This window comes from Solanum stenotomum, chromosome 10, assembly GCF_019186545.1.
Source record: "Solanum stenotomum isolate F172 chromosome 10, ASM1918654v1, whole genome shotgun sequence".
Lineage (NCBI taxonomy): Eukaryota > Viridiplantae > Streptophyta > Magnoliopsida > Solanales > Solanaceae > Solanum > Solanum stenotomum.
The window spans coordinates 20599501-20613229 of record NC_064291.1 but is presented as its reverse complement, the minus strand read 5'-3'; the positions used below and the strand labels follow the sequence as shown (position 1 = coordinate 20613229).

The window sequence follows — 13729 nt, the reverse complement described above, 5'->3', positions numbered from 1 at the left end:
GTGTAAATTGTGGTATTGTTGAAAGATAATTCTCCCCTTTACCCTTACACATGATTATGTATGAACTGTCTAGGATGATAATAATGGTGTTGTGTTGATTGAAAGGCTATTCCCATGAAACACTATGAACATGATGTGAAAGGTTTACTCACATGTTAAATGATGATTCTAAGGTTGAAAGTCCATTCTCACCTAATTGAATCTATGAGCTATTTTATGAGTTGTATTGAATGAAGGGCAAGGTATTCCTTCACATATGTAAATGCAATTCAAGACTAATTAATTATAATTTGGGAAATAATGCTTAGCACTGAGTGGATATGGAAAATGAGGTAGATTCCCTCCTGTCAATACAATAGGCCGGGTCATATAAATTATTCTCATGAGATGAAACTCCTCCGCCAATACAATAGGTCGGGTTTCTAGAAGCAATCTCCCTATCCCATAACTATGTGCCCATATAGGTCTTTAGCTAGTGGATCCACCAAAAAGCTAATACATTTAGTTCTACCTTAGGCAAGTAGGACACCTTCTTTCGGTGTAGGGTTACACGACACCGGATTCCATGTAGCTCATATGGTCTATGTCGGTTATGGCTATTTTCCCTACATGACAAGATAATGAATATGACACGAACTATACTTATGACTTCTTGATGAGTTTTACTTAATAGGAATGGGGGTATGGAGATTCACTTTTACATTTCACAAGTAGACTTAGAAAGGTGTTATGGGATGGTTTTTTATGCTATGATAATATATGAATGTATGAATGTATGTAGAATGGATTGTTGTTATGGATAACTTTCCTTATGTTCAAGTTAATGTACATGACTATTTCCTTGTCTACGAGTATTGGCTATGATGAGGTTTATGTATGCTATGTAATGATGAGGGTGGCCTCAAAGGAGTACTTGGTGTGGTTGGTCTTATGGGATGCTAATCATACATTGCACAAGTGCGACTTAAGGTTACTAAAAAGATGGTTCTATTAGGTTACAATGTTCTTACATGATAAATGTGATTATGACTTATGTTTTACCTTGAAGGTGCATGGTGTTCCTCAAACTTGGCAAATTCATACTTTTTAACCAAAATGCCCTTTTTATTATATTTCAAGGATTTTTTTTATGCATTCTTCCATACTTGGTACATATTTGTGCTAACCCCTATTTTTTCTACATTTTTACAAAATGTAGGTTCCGGCTAGGTGAAGTGTACTTTCTTTCTTGACAAAGGCTTGGATTGCTTATCTCCAAGACTTGTGGTGAGTCTTCATGGTTCGAGGACAAGATGTCATTCACTTCTAGTTGCTTTTCTTATAGACTATTTTTGAGACTTTTTTATTGTAAATGGTTGTGACCCTATTGTCATTCTATTGTAGTAGATGGTGAATGAGACAAAGTCTAGACATCACTTTTGATTTCAATAAAGAGACCTCGATTGTAAAATTTAAATTCCGCATCATTTTTATTTCCTACGTTTATGTATTCTAAGGGCTTGTATGATACACCTTCGGGGTCAAGTACGTCGTGTTGCATTTAGGGGGTACCCCTAGGTCATGACAAACTTGGTATCAGAGCATAAGGTTTTGGGATGATTTTTAGGTTGATGTCTCATAAACCACGTCTAGTAGAGTCTTGTTCCTGAGTGTGAAACATACCACACTTATGAATGAGAGGCTATAAGATGCTTAGGAAAGTCCAATTCATTCATTACTCCTTAGTCGTGCTTTAGAGTTCTAACTCAATGAAGTCCTTTTCCTAACCCTTCTCTTGTGTTTATAGGCTATGAATACAAGAAGGGTAAATGCAAGGCGAATGGAAGAGCAGATTATGAATGAGGGAGTTCCTCCCCATGCTCCTCAAGACCCTCAAGATCCTAATGATGAGGGAGCTATGACAAATGTGAAAATAAGAGTGGCTCTCCAAACATTGACTCAAGTCATGACCACTCATGCCCAAGCTATGACAGCTTAAGCCAACTGAGATGTTGGGCCCCGTCTGAACCCAATGTGAGCACCATGGCTTCAAGGTTGAGAGACCTCACAAGAATGAGCCCTCTTATGCTCTTTGGTTCCAAAGTGAATGAAGATCCACAAGAGTTCGTGGAAGAGATCTACAAGATAGTTGATGCTATGGGGATGACTTCCATAGAGAAAGCCGAACTAGCCACTTATCAATTCAAGGATGTGGCCCAAGTATGGTATAATCAATGGAAGGATAATAGGACTATAGGAGCGGGTCCCATAGATTGGGAAGTATTCAAGAAAGCATTCCTTGATAAGTTCTTTCCACGGGAAAAGAGGGAAGCAAAGGTGGAGGAATTTATCAACCTTTGTAAAGGAGGTATGAGTGTCCAAGAATATTCTTTGAAATTCACTATGTTTTCCAAGTATACCCCGTCCTTGGTATCTAATCTGAGGGATGAGATGAGTCAATTTGTGACGAGTGTGTCCGACTCCATTGAAGAAGAATGTTGTGCGGTAATGCTCCATGATAATATGGATATCTCATGTCTAATGGTGTATGCTCAACAAGTTGAGGATACAAGGCCTAGGAAGAAGTATAGAGAGGTAAAAATGGTAAGGACCGATGATGGAAATTCATCTAAGGTTAAGTTTAACGGTCAAGGTAGACTAAGGTTCAAGAAGAGGTTTTCCAACCAAGGCTCCTCTAGTGCTCCAAGGGTCAACAAAGATAGGGTGTCTAACCCTAAGCCTCAAGGAGGCAATAGTAGTTGATCTTTCATGGAGAGGCCTCCTTGTGCCAAGTACGGTAAGAAGCATGATGGTAAATGTCTTGCCGGCATGGGTGTGTGCTATGGTTGTGGAAAGACTGGGCATCAATTGAAATATTGCCCAATTCGTACGGCCAAAGGGAGAGATGATAAGCAAACTCCTCCGAGTGTTTCAAACTCTGATACTCCCAAGAAGAACCGCTTCTATGCTCTTCAATCCCGAGGTGACCAAGAGAGTTCCCCGGATGTGGTGACAGGTATGTTACAAGTTTTTTCTATTGATGTTTATGCATTGTTAGACCCCGGTGCCACTTTGTATTTGTTACACCTTTCGTGGCTATGAAATTTGAAATACTCCCCGATTTATTAGAAGAACCTTTTTCGGTGTCTACCCTGGTTAGTGACTCGGTAGTGGCAAAAAGAGTCTATAGGAGTTGTCCTATTTCTTTGTCCCACAAAGTTACCTTGGTGCACTTAGTGGAGTTAGACCTGTTAGATTTTGATGTAATTTTAGGTATGCATTGGTTACATGCATGTTATGTAACTATTGATTGTAGGACCCGGGTAGTACAATTCCAATTCCCAAATGAGTCTACTTTAGAGTGGAAGGGGGGGAATTCTATCCCTAGAGGTCAATTGGTTCTTGTCTAAAAGCTAGGAAAATGATCTCCAAGGGGTGTATTTACCATATTGTTAGGGTTAAGGATGTTGAGTCTGAAACCCCTCCTTAGAGTCGGTCTCCGTGGTGAGTGAGTTTCCGAAAGTCTTTCTCGATGACTTGTGCAGCATTTCTCCCTAATGAGAAATAGACTTTGGCATTGATCTATTGCCAAATACGCAACCTATATCCATTCCTCCATATAGAATGGCTCCGGCCGAATTGAAAGAGTTGAAAGAGCAACTCAAGGATTTTTTAGACAAAGGGTTTATTCAACCAAGAATCTCTCCATGGGGTGCTCCAGTATTGTTTGTAAGGAAGAAGGATGGGTCCCTTAGGATGTGTATTGACTACCGCCAATTGAACAAGGTGACAATAAAGAATAAGTATCCTCTTCCTAGGATTGACGATTTGTTTGATCAACTTCAAGGAGCTAACTATTTCTCCAAAATAGATCTTCGTTCGGGTTACCATCAACTAAGGGTAAGAGGGGTTGACATTCCTAAGATGACTTTCCGAACAAGATATGGTCACTATGAATTCCTAGTAATGTCCTTTGGGCAAACAAATTCCCCGACGGCATTCATGGACTTTATGAATAGAGTTTTTAGGCACTATCTTGATATGTTTGTGATAATGTTTATAGATTATATTTTGATCTATTCAAAAAGTGAAAATGAGCACATGAACCATTTGAGTATTGTATTGCCAAGTCCTCAAAGACCACCAATTGTATGCAAAGTTTAGTAAGTGTGAGTTTTGGCTAAGGTCTGTAGCCTTCCTTGGTCATATTGTGTCGGGCAAGGGTATTGAGGTACATCCTAAGAATATGGATGCGGTCAAAGGTTGGCCTAGACCTCTAAATCCTACCGATATTAGAAGATTTTTGGGTTTGGCCGATTACTATAGGAGGTTTGTTGAGGGTTTTTCCTCCATTGACGGCTTTGACTCAAAAGAAGGCTAAGTTTGAGTGGTCGGAGGCTTGTGAGAAAAGCTTCCAAGAGTTGAAAGATAGACTTACTTCCGCTCCGGTCTTGACCTTACCTTAGGGTACTGATAGGTTTGTGGTGTACTGTGACGCTTCTCGAGTGGTTTTGGGATGTGTCTTTATGCAACATGGTAAAGTGATTGCCTATGCTTCAAGGCAACTCAAGATCAATGAAAAGAATTATCCGACCCATGATCTTGAATTAGCAGTGGTAGTGTTTGGTTTTAAAATATGGAGACATTACCTATATGGGGTCCATGTGGATATTTTCACCGACCACAGGAGTCTTCAATATGTGTTTAGCCAAAAAGACTTGAATTTTCGACAAAGAAGGTGGTTAGAGCTTTTAAAGGATTATGACATGAGTGTCCTTTACCACCCTGGCAAAGCCAATGTAGTTTTGGATGCCTTAAGTCGATTGTCCATGGGTAGTGTACCTCATGTAGACGATGAGAAGAAGGAGTTAGTTCGTGATGTACATAGGTTGGCCTGGTTAGGTGTCCAACTAGTGGATTCCACCAAGGGTGGTGTCATTATCCATAGTGGTTCTGAATCATCCTTTGTAGTTAACGTGAAGTGCAAACAAGGCCTTAATCCCATATTAATGCAATTGAAAGAATTGGTACTCAACAAGTCCGTTGAGGCTTTATCCCAAGGGGGAGATAGGGTGCTTAGGTACTAAGGTTGATTATGTGTTCCAGATGTTGATAGCTTGAGGGAGAAAATTTTAGAAGCGGCTCATAGTTTGCGGTACTCTATTCATCCGGGAGCCACCAAGATGTACCGTGACCTATGGGAAGTCTATTGGTGGAATGGTATAAAGAATTTTGTAGCCAAGTGTCCAAATTGTCAACAAGTTAAGGCCAAACACTTAAGACGGGGAGGCTTGTCCCAAGATATAGATATTCCCACTTGAAAGTTGGAGGATGTGAATATGGATTTTATAGTGGGTTTGCCTCGTACTAGAAGGCAACATGATTCTATTTGGGTCATTGTTGATAGAATGACAAAATCCGCCCACTTTATTCCCGTCAAAGTTTCATTGTCGGCAGAAGACTATGCAAAATTGTACATCAAGGAGATAGTAAAGTTGCATGGGGTTCCTCTATCTATTATATCGGATCGGGGTACTCAATTTACTTCACATTTTTTGAAGGCATTCCAAAAAGGGCTAGGTACTACAGTCAAGCTTAGTATGGCCTTTCACCCTACAGATGGTCAAGAGGAACGCACCATTCAAACTTTAGAGGATATGTTGAGGGCGTGCGTCATAGATTTTCAAGGTAATTGGGATGAGCATCTATCATTGGTAGAATTTGCCTACAACAATAGTTACCACTCACGTATTGCCATGGCTCCGTTTGAAGCACTATATGGTAGGAGGTGTAGATCTCTGGTTGGGTGGTTTGAAATAGGGGAAATTGCTCTAATTGGTCCCGAACTAGTTTATGAAGTCATTGAGAAGGTCCAACCCATAAGAGAGAGGTTGAGGACGGCCCAAAGTCGGCAAAAGTCTTATGCCGACAATAGAAGAAGGGATCTAGAATTTGAAGTTAGTGATTGGGTCTATTTGAAAATCTCACCTATGAAAGGTGTGATGAGGTTTGGCAAGAAGGGGAAACTTAGTCCCCGGTATGTAGGCCCATACCAAATCTTGAAGTGTATTGGGAAAGTTGCCTATGAATTAGACTTGCCAAATGAATTGGCTCTGGTTCACCTGGTATTTCATGTTTCTATGTTCAAGAAGTGTATGGGTGATCCGATAACTGTCATTCCTTTAGAGGGTTTGGGAGTTGATGAGAACCTTTCCTATGAAGAGATTCTGGTAGAGATTCTAGATCGACAAGTTAAGAGGTTGAGAAACAAAGAAGTAGCTTCCGTTAAGGTTTTATTGAGGAATCACTTAGTTGAGGGTGCTACATAGGAGGCCGAGACTGACATGAAGTCCCGCCATCCTCATCTTTTTCCTTCTACTCCTATTCAAACTTGAGGTAAGTAGTTTTTCTTGAGTTTGGTGTTTTGGAAGTCATATGTGCTATGACTGTCCTTTATGATTTCATTATGATATGCATGTTCTTGTGAGAATTCCTCTTTAGCATAAATTGAGTTTTCATTATTTAAATATGTTCCTCATGTTATTGTGCATTGTAGTATGATGATTGCTTATTTGATTTCATGAGATGATTTGATGGATATGTTTTGCTATACTTGTGATGATATGGCGTATTGGCTCCATAATGTTGTGTTGAGCTTATTTTAGATGGAGAAGGTAATTTCTCCTATGATGATATGAAATAATGAGCTTTGGTGCATAATAGGTTGTGGATGTAGCTCCTACTTCCTTATGTTGCATTGTCTATTTTTGAGATGGAGTTGATGTTTCCTCCTTTGCATTTGGAATTATTTTTTATATTGCTTGCTTTATGGGATGCTAGTTGTCACGACCCAGGGGTACCCCCTAGATGTAACATGGCATACTTGACCCCGAAGGGGTCTCATACAATCCCTTAGCATATCATAAGATAATAGAAAAATACGGGAAATTTAAAATTTTACAATCGAAGTCATTTTCATAAAATCAAGCGAAAGTCTTTCTATACTTTGTCTCAAACCATCTAAGACAACTTTTAGAATAAACTCTTGGGACACAACCCATAAAATAGTCTCAACATGAAAATAAAAGACATAAAGTAAATGTGGGTGTTGTCCTCGAAACTATGAGGACTCACCAAGATCTTCAACTCCTTAGCTCCTTAGGAAACCTAGCTTCAAGATAGCACTCTCCAAACCCTACATTTTATTAGAATTGAGGCAATATGTGTTAGTACAAAATGTACCAAGTATGATATCTAGCACAACACCATAAAAGCATCTCAAAATGGTTAGTCAACATAAGACATAAGCATAAGACATAATAACATAGTAATAGCATAATCTCCAACATAAGCATCATATCAGCATAAGTCGACATAAGACATAGTTAATGAACATAGGAGATAAGTCATAATCATAATAAGCAGAATTGACTCTTAGTCATCTATACCATAATATAACCATTCTCAAGTAACCTCAAAAGCATACAAATGCAAAGCATGAATAGCATCCCATAATAGCACTGAAGCCAAGTATCCCTTTTTAGTCATCTTAATCGTAGTCTATATAAATGGTCAATTCTCTAAGCTTCTCTATACCATAAGGGCACCATACTTCTAAGTAACCTCAAAGCACACTTGTGAAATGTATGAAAGGCATCCCATACTACGCTTCACACTAAGCATAACCTTGAAGTCATCTTAGTAATACTCACCCTTCCTTTGGTCTCATTATTAGCTTAACTTTCATAATTAAGGGAATTTCTCACCTTTAGTCAAATATATCTAGGAAGGCAACTATAGAACAATCATATCTCAAATCTCTTCTTTAATAACCCTAAGTCATGCGTGTGCAATGCAAGAATAGCACCCCATAATACTACTCATGCTAAGTACCACTTTTAGGTCGTCATACTAATACTTCTTGATTTGGAACCTAGTTCCTCTCTTTAACTTTAGAACACTATGAGGTACTTTCTTAAGCACATCTTAGTTCATCTCTCATTAAACCTTGGAACACTATGAGGTACTCTCTTAAGCACATATTAGTTCATTATTAGGTTGAACCCTATGAGATACTTCCTTTAGTATGTCTAAGTTCACTATTAGCATGGATACTATGAGATACTTACTTAAGAATGTATAAATCCATTTATACTTTAAACATTATGAGATACTCAGTTAAGTATGTCTAAGGTCCGTTTTCACATGGACCCTATGAGATACTACCTTAAGTATGTCTAAGTCCATTTACACTCTTGAACACTATGAGTTACTTCATTAAGTAAGTCTTAGTTCATTTATGCTTTTTAACACTATAAGATGCTTCATTAAGCATGTCTTAGTTCATTGGATATGGAGATTGCTACAAGGAACCTTGATTCAAATCTTGTGAAGGCTCCCATCTCACGAGACCTAACTTTGGGAAAACCCACACTCTACTACGAAAGAGTTCCCCCTTTAACTTGGATAGTCCTCACATCAACTAGGTGTGGTTCTCCTTTCTACTTGTATACTGGACCCTATCTTGTGTGACACTCCATCTCATCTTAAATATCCACTTGGAGCCAAGCATACACCCCAAGGTTTACTTGTTAAGCCTTGCTTAATGATGAGTCCACAATTTGGACTCATTTAAGGGCTTTATTTGGATAGATTTTCTATCCTCAAATGCTTGTTTTGTGCCAATAACAGATGTAAAATCCTTTATTTTCATGTATATGGATTGACGAATAAAGCATGGACGCTAATGCGCAAAAAATAACAAGGCAACTGAAAGAACGAAGAAAAGAAGGCATGTTGATCGCCTAATCCATTGGGTGAGTCACTGAATGGCTATTATCTCGCCTAAAGTTCCAGTGTGCCAAGCCCTTCAACTTTTAATTTCATGAAAAGAAGTCTTGATTCATGGAAATCTTTCTTCTATGAAGCCCTTCAACTTTTAATTTCAAATTACTAGATTCTTCAAAACCTAGGGTTTTCAATCTAGCCATGGGCTCTTCCTAAAAATGATTTTAATGGGTTAATTGTTTTATATTATGGTTGATTTTATGTTTAATGGTTATTTTTATAGTAAAATCCCCATGAACCCATGAATTTCCCCATGACCCCAATTTCATAAATTGTGATGGGTATATTGATGCAAGAGGAATACTATGAATTGTTTATATGGTATTTTAGTTATTGAATCTTGCTTTATCTATGCCTAAAGTAGTATTTCTAGGTGTGATTGTGAGACATGATTCATGACCCTTGAAGGGTAAACTATGAAGGTTTGTACATGTTGATGAAAGTCGGGTATGAACTTATGATTCACTTAGAAAGTGAAGATTCTATGACTATTGTGTAAATTGTGGTATTGTTGAAAGATAATTCTCCCCTTTACCCTTACACATGATTATGTATGAACTGTCTAGGATGATAATAATGGTGTTGTGTTGATTGAAAGGCTATTCCCATGAAACACTATGAACATGATGTGAAAGGTTTACTCACATGTTAAATGATGATTCTAAGGTTGAAAGTCCATTCTCACCTAATTGAATCTATGAGCTATTTTATGAGTTGTATTGAATGAAGGGCAAGGTATTCCTTCACATATGTAAATGCAATTCAAGACTAATTAATTATAATTTGGGAAATAATGCTTAGCACTGAGTGGATATGGAAAATGAGGTAGATTCCCTCCTGTCAATACAATAGGCCGGGTCATATAAATTATTCTCATGAGATGAAACTCCTCCGCCAATACAATAGGTCGGGTTTCTAGAAGCAATCTCCCTATCCCATAACTATGTGCCCATATAGGTCTTTAGCTAGTGGATCCACCAAAAAGCTAATACATTTAGTTCTACCTTAGGCAAGTAGGACACCTTCTTTCGGTGTAGGGTTACACGACACCGGATTCCATGTAGCTCATATGGTCTATGTCGGTTATGGCTATTTTCCCTACATGACAAGATAATGAATATGACACGAACTATACTTATGACTTCTTGATGAGTTTTACTTAATAGGAATGGGGGTATGGAGATTCACTTTTACATTTCACAAGTAGACTTAGAAAGGTGTTATGGGATGGTTTTTTATGCTATGATAATATATGAATGTATGAATGTATGTAGAATGGATTGTTGCTATGGATAACTTTCCTTATGTTCAAGTTAATGTACATGACTATTTCCTTGTCTACGAGTATTGGCTATGATGAGGTTTATGTATGCTATGTAATGATGAGGGTGGCCTCAAAGGAGTACTTGGTGTGGTTGGTCTTATGGGATGCTAATCATACATTGCACAAGTGCGACTTAAGGTTACTAAAAAGATGGTTCTATTATGTTACAATGTTCTTACATGATAAATGTGATTATGACTTGTGGTTTACCTTGAAGGTGTATGGTGATTCTCAAACTGGTAAATGCATACTTTTTAACAAAATGTCCTTTTTATTATATTTCAAGGATTTTTTTTATGAATGCTTCCATACTTAGTACATAGTTGTGTTAACCCCTATTTCTTCTACAATTTTACAAAGTGTAGGTTCCGGCTAGGTGAAGTGTACTTCCTTTCTTGACAAAGGCTTGGATTGCTTATCTCCAAGACATGTGGTGAATCCTCATGGTTCGAAGACAAGATGTCATTCACTTCTAGTTGCTTTTCTTATAGACTACTTTTGAGACCTTTTTATGTAAAGGGCTGTGACCCTATTGACATTCTATTGTAGTAGATGGTGAATGAGACAAAGTCTAGATATCGCTTTTGAATTCAATAAAAAGACCTCGATTGTAAAATTTTAAATTCCGCATCATTTCTATTTCCTATGTTTATGTATGCTAAGGGCTTGTATGAGACCCCTTCGAGGTCAAGTACACCGTGTTCCATCTAAGGGGTACCCCTGGGTCGTGACATCTACTCAGGTCAACTTACAACGATCATATCTCTTAATATATAAAGAGTTGTGTGGCCCTTGACCTATCAAATTAAATGTATATAAGTCCTCTTTCCAACTACATTAAGTTTGCCTCATTTCAATTTTGGAGTAAACTATTATAACCATTTTACCAAAGACAACCACAATAGAAATTTTAGATCCAATGATATACGAGTTTGATCTATGGTTCATAGATTAAACTACGACCCGTACTGGTCACTCATGGAAAAATGTTCTGGAAGTTAATTTTTGGGTCCAATTCCTACAAACTCATCTACAGGTCGTAGAAACTTCTACAGGTCATAGTTTGGGTCCGTAGAATGAACTTTTTCGCCTTAAGACTTCAATACAAATTCCACGGATGGGATCTAAGGATTGTAGATCAAACCACGAACCATATATAAAATCCAGTGTTCTACTCAAAATTTCATAATTTTTCCTAAATTCATATTGTGCTTTTATTCTGAGTTTGATTTCCTAATTATGAGATTTTGATATTTTATATATTAATATCCTTGCGCTGTTGTTCATGCTTATATTTTACATAAACTAGTTGATGAGACTTTTTTTATTGAAAGCCTTTGTGCATTGATTTGAAATTCAAAGTGAGTTCCAGAGTATTTTAAAATATCTTTTGAGAAGAGTTTAAGGGTACACAAGTGGATCCAAAAAAAAAAATTAAAAGTAATTATATGAGAGTTCTTATACATTGATTTCATACTTGATATATAAGTCCATAAGTATACTCTTTAAATGCATGTTTTGAAAAGATTTTTTAAAGAAAGAATCAAATGGTTTCATATGTACTATTTGACAGTTGAGAAAGAGAAAAAGTATGATTGATTTTCTTAAAAAAGTTCTTGAGTAAAGAAAAGTGAAAGTAAAGTAATAGTCCATTTCTCTATAAGGCGTGATTGAGCATAATTGATATTGATTATTTTGGGAGTAGTATCGAGCACCAAATTGAGTAAGAATCTATTTTTAACTCAAAGTCTCATAATACTATGTAGCCAGTGTAGGATAGGATCGTACCAACTTTTTAGGTGACTCCTCACTACTTCAAGAAGGCTTATTGGATGGATCCACTATTATAGTTAGCATCATATATCCTGGCAAAGTATAGAATGACCATTGCAACATGGTTAAACCGTTGTATCATTGTTAGGCTCATAATGATGGTTGGCGGTTAGAGAAACTCCCCACAGTGTAAAGTATATTATTTGTGTATTGCTTTTATTGCATATATTATTATAAATCTTAAATGGTTTTCACTTAATATTCATGTATTGATTCAGTTGAGTTGTTTTCAGTCCTTCATTTCAGTTATTTGTTTATTCAACCATATTACATACTTGTACATTCAATGAACTGATGTCATTCGACCTGCATCTTTTCATGATGCAGACTCAGGTACTTAGGATCATCAATAGGAGTTTTGTTGAGATCATATCATCCACTCGTCAGCTTTTAGTGAGACCTCTTTACTTTCGAATGACTCTATTATTATGATTTGTTATATTAGCATTTTGAGGTGTCGTGGGTCTTGTCCCGACACCTATCTTTATACAGTAGAGGCTTCATAGATAGATAGTGTTGGCCAGTTTTTCAATATTTAGTTCCAGATGTTTTATTTAAAACTTTATGCTTAATACTCAGTATTTTCAGATAGCTTTAAGATTTAATATAATATTTTTTAAAATTTCTTCAATTTTGATACTTGTGTATGCTTGAGTTACTATTCCACTTAGTAGTCAACTAGGATAAGGGTTCACTTGGGGACCAACAATGGTTCTTGAGTGTTGACCATGTCCAGGGTGTAGGCTCAGGGTGTGACAAAGGTCTATGGCGATTCTCCTTTTTGGTTAGGCGATTGTCAATTGGGAGTTTACACTCCTTTCAATGTTTTTGGCCTCTTTTTCATATATTCATATTTGTCTTGTCCTTTAGACTTCATAGCTGCAAAATATCATAATATAGTCAGATAAGGACATAAACAGGCATTAAGGACACGATTTGTTAAACTGAAATGACCCCAAATGATTGGAAATCTACAACTCATCGGTTATGCACACACCTTGGTCCTTTCCAAACTTGTCAAACCTGATTTGCATTTATTCCCTATTTTATTGCTTAAATATTAGTAAAATTTTAGTTGTTATTAAAACCCCATCTATATATATATGTTTGTGGAGAACTCAATTTCCTAGTTTGTTTCGAGTTGTGAAACCAATTGAAGAAGAGCCCATATGATCATAACCTCTAAATTTAGGTAATTTATTTGCACATGGCCGCCTATGCCATAAAAATGGTACATAGTTGAACTTTTATCAGTTGGAAAGCAAAAAGGCAAAGCGCCAATGGGAGTTGAACCAGATGCAGTTGACGAGTTAATTGCCAGAAAGGGCAGCAATGTGGAGCATAAGTAGGGTACCAGTGAGGATTAAGAGGGTGAATTACATTTGCAGTGAAATATGATTGTGTCTCAATTCTCCAAGGGTGGAGCAGGCTCAACCGCACCGAGAGGTGTATGAGCACTTCCTCTTTACCCCCCCCCCCTACCCCTTCCCCGGACTTAGCGTAAACGTATTGGGATAATGCTAGTTCAAGTTTGGGAGTGTTTCATTAATTAATATTATTATTGGTTACTTGTGAGCCCTTATCTTACATGTTGAATATTTTAAGGTCCTCGGTGGGCCTATGTTTTTATTATTCATTTTGAGTCCTTGGTGGGTCTACATTTTATGAGCAGTTTCGTGCCCTTAGTGGGCTCTATCAATATAATTATTGATTCTCTTATTTCAGAATGTGATTTTAACCAGAGTA

General features: G+C 37.3%; 1 protein-coding gene across 1 annotated transcript; it reads left to right on the top strand.

The window, feature by feature from the left end:
• The first annotated feature begins 2022 nt into the window (after positions 1–2022).
• LOC125842807 (uncharacterized) lies at positions 2023–13332 on the top strand. Its single transcript, XM_049522111.1, has 3 exons — positions 2023–2574; positions 2773–2995; positions 13238–13332. Exons 1-3 carry the CDS (start codon positions 2023–2025, stop codon positions 13330–13332), a joined length of 870 nt encoding a protein of 289 aa, XP_049378068.1.
• The last annotated feature ends 397 nt before the right edge of the window (positions 13333–13729 follow it).